At 41.2% G+C, this 25,257-nt stretch overlaps 1 protein-coding gene across 2 annotated transcripts in view; it reads left to right on the top strand.

Moving 5' to 3' along the window:
• The window catches only part of GABRA5 (gamma-aminobutyric acid type A receptor subunit alpha5), an 88,004-nt gene extending 63,187 nt beyond the window's left edge, over positions 1 to 24,817 (top strand). For both annotated transcript variants that reach the window (XM_039218224.1, XM_039218223.1), the window contains exons 8-11: positions 13,583 to 13,726; positions 16,915 to 17,067; positions 19,943 to 20,154; positions 23,525 to 24,817. In XM_039218224.1, the coding sequence (XP_039074155.1) occupies positions 13,583 to 13,726; positions 16,915 to 17,067; positions 19,943 to 20,154; positions 23,525 to 23,827 (812 nt within the window). In that variant the 3' untranslated portion in view covers positions 23,828 to 24,817. The remainder of the gene's footprint in view (positions 1 to 13,582; positions 13,727 to 16,914; positions 17,068 to 19,942; positions 20,155 to 23,524) is intronic.
• The last annotated feature ends 440 nt before the right edge of the window (positions 24,818 to 25,257 follow it).

Below are 25,257 nucleotides of genomic sequence, written 5' to 3'. Positions count from 1 at the left end.
CCACTCAGCATCCATTGACACAGGGTGCCTGGACTCCTTATTCTTGCTGCCTTCTAACTTCATACTAGGTCTCCACTGACATCAAATAAGAGTAGTGGCCCACTAGTGCTGAGCGATGGCAGAAGTCTCAATTTTTACTAATTTTCTGCTAACACAGCTCCAGCAAGGAGCAGGAGGAGGTACCTGCTACTGCTGGATTAGTGTGGACCTCCAGGCTCCCCACATGACCTTCCCCACACTGTGGTGAATGGGTGTCATTATTGCCTAGCAGGAATGAAGTTCCTGGTTTCCTCTTCTCTGATGCCACTACATTGGTGGGTTGGGCATCTGGTGAGAGTAGAAGTCTGGGCTTTCCACTTTCTTTGCTGGCCTGCGGTCAGGCATGGCTCTAAATTCTTCTGTGGTGTTTGATTTGACTTCTCCAGTTATTGCCTGAAAGTTTTCTATCTTGTTAGGCTGACCGTTTCTTAGTTCTTGGGGTAGAGTGAGCACAGACTTATCATGCTGTGTTACTGTTTTGTTTTGTTGTTATTGTTGTTGTTTTTGTCTATGCCCATTGGTGTTTCTGGTTTGCTAAGCTTCTTGGATTCCTAGCCTGGGATGCATAAGGCAAGAATAAAACCACAGAACTCACTTAGTGGGTCATCTCTTAGGTACCAAGATCCCAAGACCTGTCTGCCTTATTCTTTCTACCTTTTAGATTCTTCCTATATTTTATGTCATATTCAGGTTTTCTAGTTAAATTTAGTGGGTGGAATAGGGGGAAACACATCTGCATTCTCCTGGAAGCAGAAGTCCCCTGCATGTGTTTTATTATTATTTATATTTCCTAGAGTTTATCTGTCACCAAATTTGAGGACTTTGGGCCATTATCTCTTCTAATATTTTTTCTCTGTCCCATCCTTCATCTTACATCTGGAGTCTAATCTAATTAATTTTTAATGTTTATTTGCTTATTTATTTTGAGATAGAGAGCACAAGCAGGGTAGGAGGTGGAGAGGGAGAGGAAGAATCCCAAGCAGGCTCTGTGCTGACATCACAGTTGAAATCAAGAGTTGACTTGGGGCCTCTGGGTGGCTCAGTGGGTTAAATGTCTGACTTTTGCTTAGGTCCTGATCTCAGGGTTCATGAGTATGAGCCCTGCTTGGGCTCTGTTCTGACAGCTTGGAGCCTGGAGCCTGCTTGGGATTCTGTGTCTTCTTCTCTCTCTGCCCCTCCCCCACTCTGTCTCTGTCTCTGTCTCAGTTTCTCTCTCTCTCAAAAATAAATACAAGAAAAAAAAAAGAGTCAAATGCTTAACTGACTGAGCCACCGAGGCACCCCTCTTTATTTTTTATATTGGATAATTTCTATCACTCTGTCTTCAAGTCCACTGACTTTTATGCCATTTAATCTGTAGCTAAATCCATACAGTAAATGTTTTATTTAGTGTATTTGTCAGATTTAGAGTTTGTATATGGTTCTTTAAAAACTTTCAATGTTAGAAACACTTACTCTTAGTTTTTCATTACATTTTTTTCCTTTACACTCTTAAGCATTGTTATATAAGTGGCTTTAAAATCCTTGTATGCTGGGGCGCCTGGGTGGCTCAGTTGGTTAAGCGTCTGGCTTCGGCTCAGGTCATGATCCCATGGTTTGTGGGTTTGAGCCCCACGTAAGGCTCTGTGCTGACAGCTAGCTCAGAGCCTGGAGCCTGCCTCAGATTCTGTGTCTCCCTCTCTCTCTGACCCTCCCCTGATCATGCTGTCTCTCTCTCTCTCAGTAATTAATAAAACATTAAAAAATTAAAAATAAATAAAAATAAAATCCTTGTATGCTAAATCCAAGATCTGCATCCTCTTGGGAACATTCCACATTGATTGCATTTTCTCTTGAGTATGGGTCACTTTTTTGTGTTTCTTTTACATTTAATATATTTTTAAAATTCTTTCCTGGATATCTCAGTGTTGTATTGCAGAGACTGGATTCTGTTAAGTTTAGAATGTTAATTTTTTTTTTTTTGTTTAGTTAATTAACTTGACCAAAGAAAAACTCGAAACACTATCTTTCCTGTAGTAGGCTACAGCTGAAATGTCAGGTGGTTCCTCTACCTTAGTTGGGCTGGTAGGATTATGCTCTATATATGTACAATTTAGGGGTAAGTATAGATATCTGGATAGAATTTACATACATCTATTACATCTATTACTTCTACTCTGCAACTCTTTCCTTTCTAGGATTTTACACCTCATTTTTCAGATGTGCTATTTTGATAGCTCTATGCTTCCTTTTGGTTCTTCAAGCCAGTAAGACCAAAACGATCCATCTAAGCTTTAGCCACTTCAGAGCTCTGACTCAAAGCTTTTTAAGTAGAAATGTATTCCCCTATTCTGAGTGCCAGCTCCCTCCAGTCTTTTCCTCTATTTGTTCACTCTCTAGTGCCTTCAGGGAGTTCTCTTTTACAGGGTGTCCAGACTTAATAATTGTTACCTGATAACAACCACTTTGCTGTTACTGGCAGGGGAAGTTCTTTTGACTCCAGGGGTTTCCTTTTGTATTACTTCTCTCATTTTGAATAGATTTTTGGAATTAGGAGAGGTGTATGTGTGATGAGCCAAAAGTTAGGTTGAATGGAAATAATTTTCTTTTCAAACTATTACCTTTAAATGCAAGGAGAGATTCAACATACATTTATTTGGGAGAAGCAGTATAATAGAAATGGACTTTCACCAGGATTTATTTAAATAATGTGTTGCCATGTGGTGGCTGTGCACATCAGTACTTGAGACGAAACCTTCAAAAGATCCTGAGGCATCTTATTTGGGAATCACTGATTCATGTCCCTGAAGGAAAATGAATTGTTCATATCCCTGAGAGGAAAATGAGTTGTATAATATAAAATTATACTCCTCTTTGCATATGAAAATTATGCTGTTGATTTGATTAAAGGCAAAACACTACAAGTGAAATTGTCATTTTTTCCATCATTTTTAAATAAGATCAAGTTAATGGGATGTAATGACAATGGTTTACAGGACAGGCATCACAAGAACAATTTTTGGTGAAAGAAAATATGTGACCCTCTTAATCTTTCTTCCCTAAATCTCATATTCAACAGCCAACTAACTGTAGTTAAGTAATTTATTACATTCAGAGATAAAATACAGAGATAGGATCTCATCACTTCTACAATGAGTCATACTAAATGAGCTCACTTAGTGTTTGTGTATATGTATATGTGTGTTTGTGTGTGGTGTGTGAATGTATTTTGAACTCAGTAAAGATCCCCAAATATAAAGATTCTTGAGATTTTGAACTCTCACACTAAATTTGTTTTTTATCTGCCTGATATTTTGAAGATTGGTTTGACTTAGATGTTGATTGTTTCTGTATATCTGCTATTAATTTCATTACTATGATACTCAAAGTGATTTAAAGGATTTTCTTCATATATCATGTTTATATACAGTTGCCCAGGAGCTGAAAAACTGCACTAACTTTACCTTTCATCAGCTTATATGGTTTCAGCTCAGGGTATAATAATTTTAACAGAAGGAATGTTATTTAATTAAGTGTGTCTCTTACTTGTCTTTCATCTTTTTGATTTACTAAAAATAGCTGCTTGGCCAAGTAGTTCCCTTATACCACAGTCATCTGAGCACAGTGCAGAGGCTAAATGTGATAGTATAATGAGTTTCAAATTACCCAGTCCAACAGTTCTCTGCTATTAGGAGACAAAGGAATGCAAATAGGTGTCATTATTCTAATGAGCCACATGCTATGGCTTCTCTAATGCAGCACTGAATTAACAGATATTTCTGTTATTGCTATCTCTACTCTCAGGAATTCAAACAAATGTTGAAATTAGCCCTAGTTTACAGAGGGAGCTTTCCTAGTCCATAAAGAAATTCCTTAAAGATAGTGGCATGGATTATATTTGGAAGCAAGTGCTTAAATCAATATTTTTTAGAAAGTAAAAAAAAAACTTTATTTTTTTAAATTATTTTGTGGAATGATGCATTAACTAGTAAATTAAGTCATGAAACAACATCTGGATTCATGAAAATATATGCTAAATTAGATATGGATGCCTCTTTGGTAAACATCCAGTGGAGAGAATATAAAAAAATCAGGATAAATCTCAGGATAGTGAGCTATTAGTTCATTCAAACATGTGGAATTATGAGACTATTAACTGTGTTCATCATGCCCAGCATGTAGCAACTCAGCATGAGTCTAGGTGATATAGAACACAAGTTTCAGAGTGCCTAATGTGGATTTTAGTCTGTGAGGTCTTAGGAACACATTGAAATTCTGCCTGTGTTGTGTCTAAATGCACTAGTAACCTTGATTACTATTTAACAGATACATTGGGTGTGTTCTCCTTACTGCTAGATGCAGTGAGTATCACAGAAGCATAAGTTCTGCTCCCAAGGAGTTGATGAACACATTACATAATAAGGTTAAATACCCTTGTACAGCTGAAAGCCACTGGAATTCAGATGGGGAAACATGGGGATGATATTTTAAACTGAACCTGGAAGGATTTGAATAGAAAGATAACAGAAATAAGTGCAAAGCACAATGACTGGGGGTCACTTAGTGTAGGTGATGAACACCTATTTTAGGGAAATGACAGAATGGCATAAGCATTCAAATGTGAAAGTGTAAAAGTAGTAGACAGAGTGGGAGAGTTTTGTGGAGCAAAGGGAGGATGTGCTGGGCTCACTACTAGGGAGGTACACTGAGAGCTAGGAATTGCCCTAAAGCACTAGAAACACTGAGAGTTGAGAATAGGGTGGTAGCCAGATGTGACAAGGGTGGTGGTCAGATGTGTTCCTGTATCCTTTGATACAGGATCAAAGGGGGACATGAATCAAGGATAGCATCACAATTTTAAGACTATGTGACTTGGGAAATCTATTTTCCCTAAGGAAATTGAAAGGAACTGCTGGTTTTATGTAAAAAAAGCTGATTCATTTATGAAGTGGTGGGAAATTACATGAAGGGATTTCCTCCTAATGTTACTTCTAGGCTTGTGCTCTGCTTCTCACTCCTTTCCACAAGGAGAGGGTCTTTTCTGCTAAGAGGACAGGTCTTAGCCCTTTCCTGATTTGTTTCCATGGACACAGAGAGTGCAGTCTTTTTGACTCTGTCTGTTAAACTAGGCAGCACAGTGACCCTACATAATTTTACAGGCTGTATTGTGGCATGGTTACGGGCCATTTGATTAGCAAATCTCAACTGTCACCTGTAATTTCTTTGGTAACAGGGAAGAAATGTTGTTCGTTCATCTCCAACTGCAGATAGTTGCCCTTATGTCTCAACTGATTCCAGGCAAGGAAAAAGGCATGGGTAACTTTTACCTACTGAATTCAAAGCAGAGATATTGAGTATCCAGTAGGCCATCAGAGATAATGTATCTACATACATTTATATCTTATGAAGTTTGTAATATAAATTATGCAATTGATGGGTTAAGTGTTGACTTGGATTTCAGCACAGAATACTGAGGCTCAGGGAGTTGAGGACCCTGCAGCAGATCATACAAGTGATGGGTAGTGAGGTCTTCTGAGGTAGTTATCCTTATCATTTCCACCTTCCATTTTAGAAGAGAGAGGAAGGCTGAGGACATGGCTGTCAGAGAAGTTCAATTCTGTATGTTTTCAGGTTACAAAAATTCTGCTCAGTGGGTACATCTTAATCTGCATTTCTTCTAACATCATAGGCAATGAATGCACAAGGTAAAATGGATTTCTTATCTCGTTATTGGCAGTTCTTGAGTTCCCAAGTATCCATGCGGCCTATCAGATGAAGCTAACCAACAGTCTTCACACATTGGGTTTGCTTTTCACTGACGGTTAGCAAGTCAACTTAGGTTTAAAGATCTTTTCAAGGCTTGAAGTTTGGAGCTAACACAAACCAAAAATCCATCCCAATATATGGGTACATTCCTAATATTTTATTAAGCAACCTCCTGTGTCAGGAATATGCTAAATATCTAACACTGATGAATATACTTTGCCCTCACAGTGCCCCTAGGAGATGGGAGTTATTTTCCCTAAACTACAGATGGGGAAATAGAGGCTTAGAGTATATATTGGTTGTTGAAGTTCAGAGTCACACCACCATATTTCTCTAATAGCTTGGCAAACACTCACTGCTTTTGAAAGGCCTTGTAAATAAGGGTTAATAGTGTCGTCTCTACCTTCTAATATGGATTTTCAAAGCTAGACTTGGAAAAACAGAAAGTGTCAACTCAGGAAAAGAAGCCATTCAGAAAGCAGTGATGAATTCCCAAGTCAGTTAAGAATGAAAACATTTCCTATCTTGCTCTGCTGATATATGGTTGACAGGAGGCGAGTATTCTGTTTCTGGAGCTCTAAATCATGACAAATGATAGCACAACAAACCTGATGTTTTGTGTGGCTAAGAGATGAAATGCCACACAGCTGACACAAAGAGAAGAATTTAGTGCTGCTAAATACCTGGGCCGAAATGCACATGAGTGTCATTTATTCCCACCCTTAATTTGATGAAGAGAGCAGAACTCAGCAATGCTGAACTGACATGCCAAAGGCCTTGCTGCCTCTTGTTGTTGTTATTATTAATGCTATTAACATTATCAATATCAATAGGCTATTTAATACTTATTAACTGTTTGAAAAGCAAGATGATCTGAATTATTAGTATGCATCATAAGATACACTCATATATAATTTTGTGATTTCAAGTAACTTTTATCTAGTTACAATTATTATTTTATTGGATATTTATTACAAGTATTATTATACACACATGCACATACACACACACACACACACACTCACCAACAATGGAGAAAGAGGCTTAGAATTTGTATGCTCAATGAGCCTGCAAATATCAGTCCGGCTTGTCCCCAGCCAGTGATCCTTGCAGCATGTATCCCTGGTCAACATGCCACTTAGCTTCAGAGTCCAAGGAGAGCCATCTGTAACTGTGTGCCATCTCCAATCTCACTGTAGAAGGTAATGCCCAACACTGCAGTCAGGAGTGCAGATGGGGTGGGGGTCAGTGCCTTCCATTGGTCTGTCCCAGTCTCTACACCTATCTCAGTGCCTCCTCCATCACCTCAGGACTCCTATCTGTGGCCGACATCCAGGCCAGAGAGGGCACTTAAACCTCTAGACCTCCACCACTTCCCAGAATGCTACATGTGTCCTGATGTCCTCTCTCTCCTGCTTCTTATATGCTCTTTGCCTTCTTTCCCTTCTTTCTTGAACAGACTTGGCACCAAGTAGGTAGCTCCATGGGGGAAGCATTGTTTCCTGTGTTCTGTACTCTCTTTAGACATCTCTGTGTTCCCAGATGTTCCTAACTCTCAGAACTGACCGTGGTCACTCCAACCTGTTGCCTTGAGATTTGACTTCCCTTATGCACTTTAGGATTAACATTTTATGATCTACTTACATTTCCCAAGGGTTGTGAGGGGCCCCCTTCTCTTGACCAGAGGTCAGACTTAAAACTCCTTTGTGGATTCAAAATGGAATAAGGAGGTGTTAATGGGACATCTGCAGCCCTCCTCACTAGAGTTGTAGACAGAGGAGAGGCCTTCTTCACAAGGCAGCAGTTCTCCCCATTATGAGGTAGATGAGCTAAGAAGAAGATACATGGCAGGTGTACAGGACAATAGAAACAGAATCTGCCTGAGCCAGTCTGTGGACAATAAGAAGCCAGGGGTATGGTCTCATACCTTCTACTGTCTGCCCCACACTCAGCTTGACCAGAATCCAGTGGGGCTGCTCTGCTCAGGTCCATGTCTGAGCACCACAGCTCTTTAAGGCTTTTATAGCATTTACACAGTAGGAGGGAGATAGAATTCTCACCGTCATTTATGTGGAATACAGGGAGCCCTCACAACCTTATTAGTGCATGCCCAGTGGTGCCTGACCAGACATTTGGAAAGCAGCTTGCCAATTTAGAGGCATCATCAGCACCCACATACATCCTTATCACCCAGAGCCACCCATCTCCCCAGTAGAGAAGGGAAATTACAACAGAATGTACTTGGGTCAGGGGAGCTTTAATGCTGCCCATGTGAAAAATATATATTACCTAAAACTTGAAGGTATGTTAATTAAACAAACAAATAAACAAACAAATAAGACAAGAATACCACTCAACATTTACCTGCAATGTGAGTGAAGTCTAGCATCCATAATATTTCATCAATTGTTATAATGGAGTCTACTCTATTTACTTCCATTTCAAATCATTAATATACAGATAAATCTCAGACTCATATCACTCATTCTCACACTTCTGACCCCACCCTTGCTTAGCAACTTTCTGATAAGTTGGCCTATTACTTGTCCTTTTCTCAGGGACCGACTACACTGGTTATTGGAAAAGAATATTTAGTACCAAACACCTAGGGGGAGACATCTAGCAAAAAGAGAATGAGGGGCACCTGGGTGGCTCAGTCAGTTAAGCGTCCAGCTCTTGATTTTGGCTCAGATCATGATCACATGGGGTCATTGAGTTTGAGCTGCATGTTGGGCTCTGTGCTGACAACATGGAGTCTGCATGGGATTCTCTCTCTCCTTCTCTCCCACTCTGTCCCTCCCCTGCACATGTGTGCATGTGCTTTCTCTCACTCTCTCAAAATAAATAAATTTTGAAAACAAGAGAATGATACAACCTTATTAAAAATATTTCAATATAGAAAACTCTTTTGGGTAGGCCTCAGGCTATCAGTAGTGATGCCATCATCTAGGAATGTATAGGCACTTGCCTGGCCATATTACTCATCATGAATCCCTATAGACGTTTATCTTAGTGGGGCCATTGCTGTGGTGGGACCAACTCTTGTGATTCTCATTGTGATTGCAAGATGCATCTCAGCAACAAACATCAGGGAACTCTGAAAAGACATTTATTACTCACAAGTCCTAGAAGGTACACAGCACACCTGGGGCCACATGGAGAGGTCACAGGTAGAGAGAGGGAAAGAGAGAACGCAGACCCAGGGTTTTCCTTTATTCAAGTCTAGATTGGGGTGCCTAGGGTTTGGCAGGTTCATTCTTTATTGTCACTCTTAAACCATAAGAGCAAGAATTAGTGCACAGGAAGAGAAAAGTGGGGTGACTCAAGTGGTCAGCTATTTAGGTCACCCTGGGCTTTAAAAGGGGAATCTCGATGGGGCGCCTGGGTGGCTTAGTTGGTTAAGTGTCCAGCTTTCGCTTAGGTCATGATCTCGCGGTTCGCGGGTTCGAGCCCCGCCTCCGGCGCTGTGCTGACTGCCAGCTCAGAGCCTGGAGCCTGTTTCAGAGTCTGTCACTCCCTCTCTCTCTGACCCTCCCCTGCTTACGCTGTCTCTCTCTTTCCTAGAAATAAATAAAATATTAAAAAAAAATAAAAGGGGAATCTCATGGATAGGGTGGCCTGGCTCTTTATTTAGTTGTGTATCTGGTAGTGTATTCCAGATGAATGTCTTTGAAGTGGATGCCTCAGCAATCAAAAGCTTAACATCAGGTGCTTGTATTACAAAAAAAAGAAAAAAGAACTTATTGTCAGGGACTTTCACTACAAAGAACTAAATACATGGAGAGACACATCGTGTCCATAATTAAAAAGATAAAATACCAAAAGATGTCAATTCCCCCAAGTCTATAATATATAGATCCAGTTCAGTTTCAGTATGAATCTCATCAGAGTATTTTTATGGAAGTCTGTTAAGCTGATTCCAACATGTATATGGGTGAGCAGAGGACCAAGAATAGCCAGGATCCCTGAAGAAAAAAAAAGATGTACCTTACCCTTCTAGCTATTGGTGTCTTCCAAAGCAGGACATGAAAAGGGAACTTAACAGAGGACCCAACAAAGAGAAAACCAGTGCATAATGGAAACCTTACTTGGCAGACCAAACCTGCAAGTGAATGGGTGGGAGAGATGGCTTAATGACTTTGGTGGCAACACAGAATATCACATGGAGAACATGCCATTGGATACTTCCATGTGGAAAATATATACAGAAGTCAATTCCCAGTAATTAAGGTCCTAAGGTTGAAAGACAATGTGTTAAAACTGTGATATGCACTTGTCATATAGTGTGACCCCAGAACAGGGAGGGCCTCTGAAATAAGATGCAAAAAAATGAAAAGAGCGATAAATTTGACTAAAATTAAACTTTATCAAAAAAGAAAGAAAAAACATGAACACAGTGAAATAGCCCCAAATTTGAAGATATTTGTAACACAGAACAAAAATTATCAGAATGTATAAGGGAAGGGTAAACACATGCACGGATTTCACAAAGAAGACATATGCAAAGCCAAAATAAACAAAAAGAAACCAACAACTTTGTTTAGTGACTTCTTCCCAGAACGTAAAACTACAGAGCAAACAGTGCAAGGTTATCATAAAATTCAGAATACCACTTTTTAGGGAAGAGGTGAGCTTTCAGTGAGTTATGTACAGAGAGCCTTGAACCTTCTTCTGTTTTCCTCTGTATTAAGCTCAGTGTTAGCAACATACATGCTAATTTCAACTGTAATGGACACTCTTTTGCACATTAAGGAAGAATAAAGGTAGCGATGTGCATTAGCAAAGAAACTTCTACACTTTTTAGTAGAACTCTTGATCACTCCAGAGACCATTCTTCTCACTTCTACCTGTTAAGATCTCTGACCCAAATGCATAGTTTTGCTGGCCCAACCTAATAGAATTGCTACTCCAGGGGCTCGCGGCCTGGAATAGAGTCGCAGAGCATGCTGTCCTACTGAGGGATGCCTCCCTTGCCAGCAGTGGCATCAGACCTCTGCAGCTCATCACTCATCTGCTGAGGTATCTACAGATTTCTCACCTCTAAGGGTGCATGGTTTTCTTCAAATGTGCTTGAGGGTCACGCTCTGCTTAAATAGCTGAGAGCAAAGCACACAGCTTTGTTCAAAAGGTATCAAAGTGGTTGGATGTGGCATCTGTTCAGATTCATGGGATTGATCATGGGACAGGTGTGCTGGCTTAACTTCAGGGGCCTCAAAAGACAACTGGAACAAATAAGCCTGTCCATTCTTCAAAGCCAGCTGCTCTTGCCACAGTGGCCAGATACTGCTAGGTCTTGTGGCCACTCCTGACCCATCATCTGAAGCCTGTGATACATGTCTCCCTGACAGCACATTCCCTGCACCCTCCCACCACAATGCCTGCTGCTCTGGTGGCTTTGCTGTTCCCCCCTTACCTCCTCAAGTTCTAGACACTGCAGCACCCTAGGAAGTCATTCACTGCCCTCTTCTTTTCTCCACCAACACTCCTCAGATGATTTCACTAGCCAGTGCTTCAGTTGACATCCATATGATGGCAACTGGAGAGGTCACATCTTCATCCATTCCCATGAACTAACTTGTATAGCCAACTGTCCGTTCAGCGTTCTCAAGTAAACCCCTTGTAGATCTCACTTCGGACACATTGAACCTGGACCGCTGCTATTTTACCAGAAGCAAGGTCCTTCCAGAATCTTTGCCATCCTCCTAAGTGCAAATGACCTGTCTCCATGTCCAGCCTGGTCCCCTTCTTCCTCTCACAGGCTACATGATTCATCAGCGACTGGACAGCCCTTCACTTTAACATGTATCCTAATTTCTCCTCTTTTTGCCACTGACCACCACTGTCATCTTCCACATGGATTTTTTTAAAGTTTATTTATTTTTTGGATGAGGAAGAGAGAGAGCAGGGAGGAGCAGAAAGAGAGAGAGAGCGATGCAGAGGATTGTAAGCAGGCTCAATGCTGTTAGCAGAAAGCCTGATATGGGGCTTGATCTCACAAACCATGAGATCATGACTGAGCTGAAATTAAGAGTCAACACTTAACTGACTGAACCATCCAGGCGCCCTTCCACTTGGATTATTTTAATGTTGCCCTAGGAAGTCTCCCATTTCTATCTGCTTCCCACATATTTTCTATTCTCCCATCTCAGCCAGACAGATCCTTTTAAAACATAAGTTAGAATATGTCATTTATTTGCCTAATCCTCCAGCCCCACCTCCATGTCTTCTGACTAGCTCAGAACAAAAGCTATAAAATATCCTTGAGACGCTGTTTTATCTGTGTTTTCTTCTGCCTTATGCCCTCTTCCCTGTCCAGCCACATTGCCTGCCTGGCTTCTCCTCAGGCCTTGCAGGCATGCTCCTGCCTCAGGACCTTTGTAGTACCTATTCCAGGGATGCTCTTCTTCCTGACAGCCTGTAACAAACTCCTGCCAGACAACCTCACTTAAAATTGTACCTCTTTCCTCTTCATAGCTTGTAGCTCTCTATAGCAATTACTCACCTGTTACATATTTTATCTGTATTTGTTTCCCTCCTCTGGGAGAGGGTCTTTGTCCTCAGTCTAACTGTTCTAGTTTTCCATGGCTGCATGACAAGTTATCACAAAATTAGCAGTTTAAAGCAATACATGTGTAACTAGCCTTACTGTGGTAATCATTTCACAAATTATACATATATCAAATCATTACAATGTATACCTTAAATTTACATGATGATACATGTCAATTATATGTCAATAAAGTTGAAAAAAAGAAAAAAACACCTTTATTGTCTTATAGTTTCATAGGTCAGAATACAGTATGTTTGCCTGATGTCTCTGTGCTGGATCCCATAGGCTAGAATTATAGTGTTGGCGGGGTTGCTTTCCTTTCCGGAGTGGGGGGACGAATCTACTTCCAGCTTCATTCAGGTTGTTGGAAGGATTCAATTCTGTTTGGCTGTAGGAAACAGTCCCTGTTTCCTGCTTGCTGTTACCTGGGGGTCATTCTTACCCTTTAGAACCTGCCCACTCACCATGGCCCCTTCATCCATCTTCAAAGCCAACAATGAAGGTTGAGTGCCTTCTTCATGCTTCAGATCTCTCTGAGATGGGTTTCTGACTGGCCCCAGCTAGAGAAAGTTCTCTATTTTTAAGGGCTCAAGTGATTATATTGGGTGCACTGGGTTAATCCAGGATAATCTTCTGATTTAAAGGCCCATAGCCTTAACTCTATCTGCACAATGCTATTTGCCATATAAGGTAACATTCGTAGGCATGACACCAATGGTGGTCTTGCCTACTATCCTTCCACCAGGACAGTGTCAGACAATAAGACAATAAGTTCTACCAGTTGCGGAGTAGAACCTTTACCATAGCTGATGCACTCAGGTACTGCTCCATGTCCTCTATGCATTAGGTCATTATGGAGCTTGTATCATGATAGCAGGAGCCCTAAGAAGTAGCTGCTGTTACTGCCCCATTTTACAGATGGAAGAACTGAGGCACAGACCATAAGTTACTTGCCCAACACCACAGGACTGGGAGAGCCCCGGCACTGTGGTCTCAGCCCATGTGATAGTGTACCCTAAAGAGAAAATACATACTGGGAATCACCAGGCACTGAGTGCTGACCACTCAGATCTCTAGAAATGAGAAGGATCTGAACAGTGGTGGTGTCTGCCTTGGTCTGACCACCCTGTGTGTTCTTCAGGTCCTTTGACTTTCCAACCATCTCTCTTGCTACTTTTATAAACATCTTTGGTTCTGCGAGGCTGAATATAATTCCATATTTATACCACTTTCTGCACCCCAATGCAGATGCATATCCTAATTCCGAAGTTGTCTATGTCTGGACTAATGGAACCACTAAGTCAGTGGTGGTGGCAGAAGATGGCTCCAGGTTGAACCAGTACCACCTGATGGGGCAGACGGTGGGCACTGAGAACATCAGCACCAGCACAGGTGAGACCAGTGCACACAGAATGTCACACCCTGGGAGAGCTCAGTGTTCCTGTACCATGATGGAGGGCAGGATTACCCCCTCGGGACATCTGAATTTTACTTAGCAAGCTGGGGCACAGCTGTGGTTGTGTGGTGCTATCCACAAGGAGCCCTCAAATTCAGGTCCCGGTGCCTACAGCTGCACATGGAGGCACCAGCTGCAGTGGTTGGTTAGCAGCATGAAAACCGTGAGAGGCATTAATCTGAGGTGCATTTGCCCACATGTGAGCAGGTTGCTGTAATTGTAGGCCCTGCCTGGAGGTGACATAGACCTCCTTATATAACGCAGGCCCTGCTCCAAGCATTGAGACATAGAGGCAGCAGTCTCTTCAGGAAAGGTAGACAGCTTCCTACAAATACTCCTATTTACCAGCTCCCTTACCTGCTGTTTTGAACATTTCTAAGATTTCCCAGGGGCTGAATTTTGGGAAGCACAAACAGCATAGAAATAGCTGAAACCTCACCAAGAAGGAAACGGGCTCTCACTCTCACATACATTGGGCTGGGTTGAGTATCACAGAAGCAGTACAAGCCTGGCTTGGGTGAGGTGTCCAAAGGAACAGAATGTGTTCCAGTTTCTACACCTGTAGGGTGCATCCTTGGCCATCTTCTGGCCATGGGCAGCCCAGACCCAACAGTCAGGAAGCTTCACTATTAGCAGGGGAGGAGACCCCAGGGCATGAGAGAATCTCCACATGGCAGAGAAGAAAAGGATAATAGGGATGGAGTGGACTCTGTCACGGGGATGAGTTCTGAGCTCCAAATGATACCCTGGTCAGTACTGACAAAGCTAAGAGCTAGCAGGAAGCTCATGGGCATTGAGTGCATGCCTCCTCTATATACTGGCTCCCAGAGCCTACCCACTGGCTTGGTGCTGGGTATCTTCAGAAGGGAGAGAGCCTGGCAGAACGATGAGGATGGTGACACTGTGTGGATGCCTAAAGAGAAAGGAAGAAGAGGCAGGCCTAATTTTATGGGAACAAGTGAAAAGGTGGCATGGCAGATGTTTGGGGTAAAGAATTGCCACGCTGTTGGAGGATGCCACAGTTTGGAATTGTTTCAAAATGTATAAATGTGTTTCTGCTTCTATTTGCACTCCAAAAAGATGGTCTTTTTAAAAAACTTTATCTGATATTGCTACCATGAACCCAAAAATAAAACAAATGAAAGAGGGGGTGAAGCAATGGGCATAATGGGTAAAGGAGAGTGGAAGATACAGGCTTCCAGTTATGGAATGAATAAGTCACAGAAATACAAGACACAGCATAAGGGATATTGTCCCTGATATTGTAATAGGGATGTATTGGAACAGATGGTAGATACACTTGTGGTGAACACAGCATAATGTATAAACCTGTTAAATCATTATGTTGTATGCCTGAAACTAGTGTAACATTGTGTGTAAACTATACTCAAATTAAAAAAAAAATGAAAAGAACAATAAAAGCTTTATAAGTAGGAGAGTAATGTCAAACCCTACTACAGAGAAATAGAATGGCATTTCGCCTCTTCTCAAGTGTTAAGAAGAGTAAAAGTGGATCATTATAAAGATTCAGTCCTTGCTATTAAACATAGCTCATTCTCTTTCTCTTTGTTGCTGTTTCCTTCTGCTGTGATCTAGCCTGTTCAGCCCCTCTCTGCTGCTCTAACCTGCCTTAGAGCTATGGGGAAAGTGTGGCCTGCCAATGCTGGCAAGTCGCAGGCACTGCTGAGAATTTTGGTTTTCTTTTCTGTAAGGGGGCAGATTTTGCCACATGTGATCTTAATGGTTTCCTCTGCCTCTGACATCTGGCATGCTGTGAAAAAAGGCATGTAGGGACACATCCAGAGCTGGCCATGCTGAGCTCTGGGCCTTGATTCCAATAGCAAGCATCAGAGATGTGCTATGGGACTCAAAGGTCCCAATGCTCCACATTGGTCTCTGGCAGACCCCCCCCCCCCAAACAGATGGCTCCCACCCGGGTCTGCATTAGTGGCAGCCTCAAGCCTTTTCTCCCCACTTTGCAGTTCTATTCAGCTCCCTGGCCACACCATCTACCCCTTGCAATTCAGAGAAAGAACTCTTGTCCTCAGATCAGCTTAACTCTGCCTCCACTTCTCAAAGCAACCTCCCCATCTCCCTAGGGAGGTGCAAATTCAGGTAGCAGTCACAGAGATGAAAGGTACAGCACAAAGAATACAGACAATAGTAATTGTTATTATGTTGTATGGTGAATGATGGCGACTATACTTACGATGAACATTAAGTAATTTACAGAATTGTTGAATCACTATGTGGTACCCTGAAACTAATACAACATTGTATATTAACTATAGTAAAAACAAAAAACAAAACAAAACAAAAAAACCCAAAACCCTAGCATTAGAGACTTTCCAGCTGACATCCATTTATTCAACTGTCTGAGCAACACAAGTGCCCCAAGCTGGCATCCATTTACATACCCTCTAGCCACACCCAATCTCAGCTCCTTACCAGTTCACCATCAAGGCAGCATCATTCTCAGCAATGAAGGGGAGGTCTCCGCTGGCCTCCCACACAGCCAGGCAGATCCAGAGAAGGCACTGAGGCATCACCAAGGAAATGCTCCAGTCTCCCTGGTGGGTAGCTGGAGGGAGAGGCTGCCAGACCAGCGGCCTCCTCAAGCTGTTGGTCTTCACCCTCCACCTGGGTCTGTCACAGAAAACAGAGCCTGTGGGGAGTGCTTCCCCCAGCTCCTGCCAGCTTTCCCTGTCTGGGAAATAGGGAGAACAATTCTCCACCTGCAACAGGGCTCTGTGATGTCCTGAGTTATATCTGGAGAGGCTAAATCCTAAAATCCCTGATGACAGTAGCAATGAGGGGGTGGGCAGAGAGTGGTACAGATTGTGATCAGAGATTAGGAAAACACACAAATCTGATTTTCCCTAGGAAAAACATCTATCAGCAAAGGCTCTTCAGAGGCTGGGGCTCAAAAGACTTACTTACAAAATGATGGCTAAGAAATCTATGCATCTTCTTTCCTCTCCTTCATCCCAACAATACAAATAAATGGTTGTCCAATGGGAAGGTGGAGAGAAGGTGGCTCCTGGACTGCCTCTGGTTCAGGGGCAGGAACCAGAGGCAGGATTGTAGGACTGTGGTTGCCCAGAGTTAATTTGCTTATTTGCAGGTGAATATACAATCATGACGGCTCATTTCCATCTGAAGAGGAAGATCGGGTACTTTGTCATCCAGACCTACCTTCCCTGCATAATGACAGTGATATTGTCACAAGTGTCCTTTTGGCTGAACAGAGAATCAGTCCCTGCCAGGACAGTGTTTGGTATGTGTTCTCAAGCCAGGCCTTCACTGGTGTTTGGTGACTGCTTCTAACTACCCCCAAACAACAACAGCCTCTGAAGAGCACCAGTTGGTGCTGGTTCTCTGACCTGGAAAACAAACAGACCAATTAGTTAAGAATTCAATGTTAAGGATGAGGATTTAGAATTGCGCTCTAACAAGGGTTTAGGAAATGACACTTGGTCTATTTGATCACTGTTTCTATTTTGTAAAGCTTTTGCTGGTAGGTTTTTCTTTTGGTTAGGTTTGAAACTGGCAGCAATCTGTCTTATGTGAGATTTGCTACAGTATTTTCATACTTCTCCTAAAGTACTGCTTTTTATGTTATCAAGCAGTTTTCTTTGAAACGTGATGCCACTTTAAAATTAACTCCCAAGGGGCATTCAGTATACCATATGTGATATGGTAATAATAATCACATATCTATATATGATATATACCATCATATGGTGTATATGATATGAATATACAGGTATTTGCATGGATACATAATACGCATATTATGTAAACATAGATATATACATGTATATATACATATACACAAATACATGAATATATAAAGATACACATATACATATACACATATATATACACACACACATATAAGGTATGGATTTAATAGAATAACATCATTTGACATCCCTACGACATAAATGAGGTTTAGCAAGATCTAGCTCAAGAGGTACCTCAGCATAGCAGACATAGTTGAGCATTTGGCTCTTACTTCACATTTCAGTAAGTAATACTGAATTCAGTGATACTAAAGGTAGTTTTGCAGGTCAGTTGTGGTAATGGATATTTACATATTTCTAAACAGTAAGGTACACTTCGTGCTTCAGCTATTGCACTTTCCCTTGAAAAGAAGGTAATGGTGACCAACATTTTATGTTAACACTCCCATAGTCTGTAGGAAGCTTAAGAGCCCAAGGAGTTTCTAAGTGAGTGGTCCAGGAGTGTTCCTGTCAGACCATCTCTCTACCTCCACCTGAGTGGCCAGCTTCACTTGCCTTGCTTCACTAGCTTCAGGAATGTTTCAGAGAGGTATGGAGGTTGGTTCATGGCTAGGCAGTGCTTCCCCAGCTCTTTAGGGGAACGTTAGTAGGTGGCTAAGAAAAGAAAATAGTTTGGATAATGTTGCATATTAGCATCTGTTTATTGTTGGAGATTCCAGATGCACATTAGAGTATTAAGGGACCCAAGAAGTTGCAATAAGCCTGTTAAAGGCCATGCACAGAACACTTTCTCCAAGCACAATGATTAAGTGGATTAAGAAAAATTAAAGATGTCTACTGATTTCTCACTATTAATTCTACATGTTACCATATTCAATGAGTACATATAAATACTTTTGAAGGATGACACTGGATGAAAACTAAGCTGCTGTGACCGTCAGTGACATTATGTACTTGGTGCTGTACTGGCTTCCTAAGGTTATATTACAGAGTACCATGCCCTGAGTGGCTTAAACAACAGAAATTAATTATCTCAGATCTGGAGGCTAAAAGTCAAAAATCAAGAGGTCAGCAAAGCTGGTTCCTTCTGAGGACTGTGATGAATGGGTCTGTTTCAGGCCTCTCTCCTAGCTTCTGGCAGTTTCTTGGCTTGTGGCAGAGAATTCCAGTCTTCACTTGGTATTCTTCTGTGTTCATGTCCTTGGCACCTTTCATATTGCATCAGGGCCTGCCCTAACAATCTCATTTTATCCTGATTACTTCTGTAAAGGCTATATTTCCAAGTAAAGTTACATTCTGAAGTTCTGGATGTGAGGACTTTAATATATGAATTTTGGACAAACAGAATCCAACCCATAACAGGTGCATTGTACCCACACCTCATGCACACAGGTGCACCTTTTTGCAGACAAAACTGTGGTGAGGAGGAAGGCACAGAGCATGTGGAAGCTATGTGGGCTGTAAAGGTCCTGCAGACCTGGGTCTGAATATGGGTTCTCAGTTGTTAGCTAGCAATGGGGTATATTGCTAATTATTTTTATATTTTTAAGCATGTCACCTGTGAATGGAGATGATGGCACCCATCCAGAATGTAACTTAAATCAGTCTGGCACTTAGTAGATCCTAGATAGATGGGTTATAATCTGCCAGTCTTGAATGTTCCTGTCCAAGGATATGACCTTGCTTCATGGTCACCGCAGTGTTTCCACAGAAGCCAAGGCAGACTGGCCACAGACACCCTGCACAGTGGCTTTTAAGGGAAATTGATCCCTCTTGGATGGAGGAAAGTACTGAGACTCAGATTCAGACAGGGTGCTTCTACTGCACTCAGCTTCTCAGTTCCTCGAGGTCTGCAAGTTGGTTTAATACATGTAAAAGCAGGTTTGTCTCTTCAGGTTGCCTTGAGCCCACTACTCATAGGGTACCTAGCAAATTTTTTGTGAAACACTTCACTAGATGCTATGTGAATATCATTGCCTGTTCTCAATTGGGTATTGCCCCCATGGCACAGAGGAATACCACCTATTCAACACATCTTTGTTGAATATGAGCTATTTGCTATTTGCTTGGTTCAAGAGAATGGGAACACAGGGTATGTGTATAGATCAGACCCAATCCTTATCCTCCTCAGCTTATATTCTCAAGGAAGGAGCCAATTAATAAGGTAAATAGAATAAGCAATAAAATAGCAAATAAATGCTATGAGTCTGTTAAATGTTATGAAACTATAGAGAGGGAGGTAAAGTTAAAGATCTGGTAAAGACAACTAGTTTATTGATAAAGGTAATTAGTTCCTTTCCTGTCTTTGTTATGGTTAGGGGTGTTATACTGGGGTCTCGGGGCCAGTACTGATTACTGTTTCCATTCTCTCTACCCATGCCCCCACCCCGTCACTAACAACCACAGGGGTGACCACGGTGCTGACCATGACGACCCTCAGCATCAGTGCTCGGAACTCTCTACCCAAAGTGGCTTATGCGACAGCCATGGACTGGTTCATAGCTGTGTGCTATGCTTTCGTGTTCTCTGCGCTGATTGAGTTTGCCACTGTCAACTATTTCACAAAGAGAGGCTGGGCCTGGGATGGCAAAAAAGCCTCAGAAGCAGCCAAGGTTAAGGTACTGACTTCATTTTCCTCCCTTCCTCCAGAGAAAATATGCCTGATACAAAATATCAAATATAAGACAAATGTTTCTCCTCTCTATTGCCTACCATCCCCCCAACAAAAAAATGAATCCTTCCCTTGTGTTCAGGGTCCCTACCAAGTCTTACTTAATTCAGGTCCTATTTCAAATTTGTTTTGAATCATCAGCTTTGATCAAGCAAAAGGTCTGATATCATGTGAATGGCTTAGGTTTGTTTAAACATAGTCCTATTATTTTTGCTAAAGTATCTTCTGTCTGTTCTGTGACTACTTGTCCGGTTCTGAATTGTACATTGTCTGTCACTCTCTTTTTCCACTACACCATGCAGTAGATCTTCTGCAAGGTGGCTTTAAGAGCACGAGGTGAGCATGCAGCTTATTGGAGGCAGCAAAGCCTACCTGAGGAGGAGATGATTTGGTTTGCTTAATGATGTAGTTATTGTGGAAAGCATTATTCTGTTCAAAGCAGTTAATCGTGAGGTATTTACAGGGTGATTTGTGACTAAATCTAGGGAATATTTGAAGAATATTGCACAGAATTCCAAGCTCAACCATGTCCTAGGGGAGGTGAGAATAATCTAGTTGGAACAGAAAATGAAACAGCATTTGATAAACTGCTAATTACACCGTGCATTAAACACATAAGCAAAGCCTTTGCTCTGAAGAAGAGCAGATCAAAGTTATCAAGGTAGACTTGAAATAAAAATCTGTCCTTTGAAAACTCAACATGAAGGGAGCCCTGGAAGGTATTATAGAAGACTGGAATTGTCTGACCTGACCTCCCAGCCAGGGCCACAAACCAGGAACAGCCACCCAGCACTCTCTTTTTGTTGAGGACACTCATCAGTGTCTCATCAAATGCCTAATGCTTGCTTTTTGCATTTAACACTATACTTCTTTCCAGTAAAAAGTCAGAGGTTCTGACTTAAGCTGACATATCTGATTCTTCCCACTTCCAGGGGCCAGGTAGTTCCACTCATGTCAGAATTCCAGTCATGGAAAACCCATTTCAAAATCCAGATTGTCTGGTTGGAGGAAGACCTGGTGGGGTCTGTGCTGGGCCCTCTCAAAGAAGATAGGATGGGAGGAGGGCCCTGACAAGTAGCAACCTCAAGAGTAGATGTTTTGGGGGCTGTGGATGGAGTGGGGACACAGGAGTGAGCTGACCATAGTGGATTGGTGGTGACACGGGAAACCATTTGTAGAGACAGACTGGAGATTTTTGACCCAAGTGTCTGGACTTGATAGTAAAGACAAAAGGAGCCATGGAGGATGTTTGTTGGGAGAGGAGCATGAATGGAATTAGGAGAAAGGGGTTCCCAGTGCCCACCCCTGTGTTGCCGAAGTGAAATGATTGCTAACAGCCTGGGTCTTGATGGCTATGTGACAGTGGACTGGAGATACTCAAGTATGAGTAGGAGAGCAGATGGGAGTTTTTTGGAGGAATTGAGGCCTTCAGGCACATATCTGTGAGTCTAAGAGGAAGGAAGGAATGGAGAGCCCTAAAATGTTCTCAGGCAGGCTCACCATCCTTGTCAGCCTCCACTATTGTACGTGGTCCCACTCTTGCTACTACTTGCCATAGATCTGGATGGTAAGACCATTGGAGAGGGAGGAATGAAGCTAACATGGATTGTCTAGTCCTAGATTAGCATGATCTTTTAGAAAAAGCAGCATACTTCACTGTCTTGTGGAACTTCAAGGCTATATGTTGTTTTCTGACTGTAGTGCTGGTGAATCTCATCCCTTAGGCCTGAAAGGTTCTGTGCAGTTGAAACATCAGGTCAACTAAAGGCATTCAGGTGGGCAAGTCATACTGTTAGACATGGATAGTGTACATGAGTTAGTAAACATGTTAGCCTACTCATATAAATTGACTTTTACTTAGAAGTAGACATCTTGAAAACTAGACTGTGTTGACCATTGTCACATGTTGGGATCTCTAGAGGCAAATGCCAGGTAAGAGTTTGGGGTGCAAGGTAGTTTTTAAGGATGAAGACAGATGAAAGAACAGAGAGGAAATGGTATTCAGCAGATGAAGAAGTTGAAGTCAGCCCTGAAGGAGTTGGAGCTGGAGGCTGTTTCCTGACTGCTCTGTCTGCAGCTGGGCAGCAGGTGGTCCTAGAAGGGGGGCTGGGGCACATTTCCATGAACACCACAGCCCTTATGATTGTACTGAATTTTGTACTACTGCTCATTCCCCCAAGTAAAACACATGTTACCAAGATAGATTAGTATCTTCTAAAGCATCTGTTCTTTTCTTGGCTACACCAAGAATTGTGAGCCATTCAAGGCAGTGAATTCATAGTCATGCTTATCAGTTTCTTCTGGCAGACCAGTGTGGGTGTGCACACTATCACTGATATATCAAAGAACTGTAGTATTTCTGAAGAGTAGCTGAGAGGGTCCCTACTGTAGCCGAGGACTGGCATAGCCTCTCTCACCATGTCTCCATGCTCTCTGGATCTGGTTCCATATTGATTCTACCTCTCTTTTCACTTGCTTCCTCTTACTCCTTGCTCTATGTGTTTCCTTACTACTTGTTATCTTTTTCATAGTTTTAATGGTTGATATATTTCCTTTACTTTCCTGTGTTTCCTCAATTAAATTTTATTTAATGACATTATATTGAAGGAACAGTTTTTGCAGCATTTTATTATATACATTTGCAAACAGATAATGATGTTTAAAGAATTTTACAATGAAAATCTGTTATTACAGTCTACTTATTATCTATCATCTATCTATCTATCTATCTATCTATCTATCTATCTATCTATTTATCCATTTACTCATCCTCAATCCATCTTCATACCCTTATGCACTCCAAAGTAAATTTTAGAGGACAGTACATTTCCCACTAAATATATTTGTATAAATGTAAATATATGTGTATTATTAACTAGAGTTCAATATTTGTTTACCATTTGATTCTTTCAAAGAAAAATTTGCATAGTGTAAAATGCACAGATATCAAGGGTACATTTGATGAGCTCATCTGTGTAACCCAAATCCCTATCGAGATAGAAAACATCACCAGTTCTCCAAAAAGCTCACCATGCCACTTCCCAGTCAACAAAGCCTTTTCTAGTCTCCATCTCAACAAAGATAACTACTATTCTGATTTTTTCCACCAAAATCATTTTGTCATTCTAGAATTTCATATTCAAGACTAGCCATGTGGGGTTGTAGGCTTAGAAGTCTGTGGAGAACTGCCCTCCCCTAGAGCTAAGCTGATGTTTTTCTATCTCTCTTTTGAGAGATATACCTTTAGAACCTCCAGAAATAAGTTGACAATTAACTGAAAATCACATGCCTTTACAGTCTTATTATATATTTTGCAGAAAAAGGAGCGAGAACTCATAATAAATAAGTCAAAAAATGCTTATACTACTGGGAAGATGACCCACCCCCCCAACATCCCAAAGGAACAGACCCCTGCAGGGACCTCAAATGCATCTTCAGCCTCAGTAAAGCCTTCCGAAGAGAAGACTTCTGAAAACAAAAAGACTTACAACAGTATCAGCAAGATTGACAAAATGTCCCGAATTGTATTCCCAGTCTTGTTTGGCACTTTCAACTTAGTTTACTGGGCAACATATTTGAATAGGGAACCGGTGATTAAAGGGGCTGCCTCTCCAAAATAACTCACTGTACTCCCAAACTCCAAGAGAGCCATACTTCCAGCAGAATGGTTACCAAGGAGAGGTTGAGCTCAGAGGAACCCTCCATATTCGGGCACTGTCTTTCAGGAAATTTTTGCATGTTTAATAATATGTACAAATAATATTGCCTTGATGTTTCTATATATAATGTCAGATGTTTCAAAGATGTCACATTGATAAACAAAGCAAACAACTTTCTAGAAAAACAGGAGACAATGGCTCTGACACTCAGATACTCAGTATCTTACTCTGATAGTTTACAAACAAGATAAGTATATTTTTAACTGTTCCAAGTGTTACCTAACAATGTTTTTTATACTTCAAATGTCATTTCATACAAATTTTCCCAGCAAATAAATATTTTAGGAAATGCTCCATGATTACTACTTGACCAACTCTCTTGCAAGAAACAAAGATCACAAAGAGCACATTTTTCATTAAAAAGGAACCTGTGGGCATTTATGTACAAAACTAATTGCCTTTGATAATTCTTACTGTTCTGAAATTAGGAAGTACTGCATGATATTACATTAAGAAATAGATTAAGCAAATATTTATGCAGATAAATTTAATAACAGAAATATATGATATGTTAGATTAACAGGTAAAATATTTCCCCAAGGAAAAAAAATTAACTGCTTAAAAAATCTTTATTAAATTTTTTTGGAAAAGAAACATTTCTCTCCAACACCCACCTCCCCACCCAACTGAATACTGATCAGTGAAAGTAAAGGAAATGTTAAAACAAAAAGTGATGTGATGACAGTCTTGGCATTTGGCCCATGCATTCACTGGCTGAAACATTGACCACCTCTTCCTGCAGCCAGCGTGTAGTGCTTCAGTGGTGAGAAATTGTAATTGAGTTATTTTCCATTTTATTTCCTTGTATTTATTTCATGATTGACTTATTGCTCTGTTAGCTTTTGTATATGAACCTTAAATGTTCATTAAAAAATAAAAAAATTAACTGATCTTGTGGATAATGTCATTGTTTGAAAAAAAAAATCCATATTTTGATGGGCTCATTTCCTAAAAATGACATAAAGAAAACCAATCATGAAATTCCTTGCAAAAAAAACTCTTGGTGATTCATGTCTGTTTCAATCTAAGTCTCTAGAGTAGAGTACTAAAAAGAAAGTGATTGACCTGTGGTTGACCACAGGGTAAATAGGTAAAAGCAGACGTTTTTTTCCATCACAAACATCATATGGCTCTCTCCTTGATAGAAGCTTCCCTGACGGTGTTCCCAAGGTGGGTGCTTGCTTTGGGCAAAGTAACTGCTCAGTTCTTGCTCCTTCCTTTTGCTGTTTGTGAACAGTGATGCCAAGTACTGCATTTGGACCATTTACTTACTGTTGGAGGAAGTATATAAAATGAACACTTCCTGCCTCCTCTGTGACTCAGTTGGAATT

The sequence above is a fragment of the Hyaena hyaena genome, unplaced genomic scaffold, assembly GCF_003009895.1.
Source record: "Hyaena hyaena isolate Hyena2069 unplaced genomic scaffold, ASM300989v1 scaffold_752, whole genome shotgun sequence".
Lineage (NCBI taxonomy): Eukaryota > Metazoa > Chordata > Mammalia > Carnivora > Hyaenidae > Hyaena > Hyaena hyaena.
The sequence above is the reverse complement of the archived record's forward strand: the minus strand, read 5'-3'. Positions and strand labels throughout refer to the sequence as shown.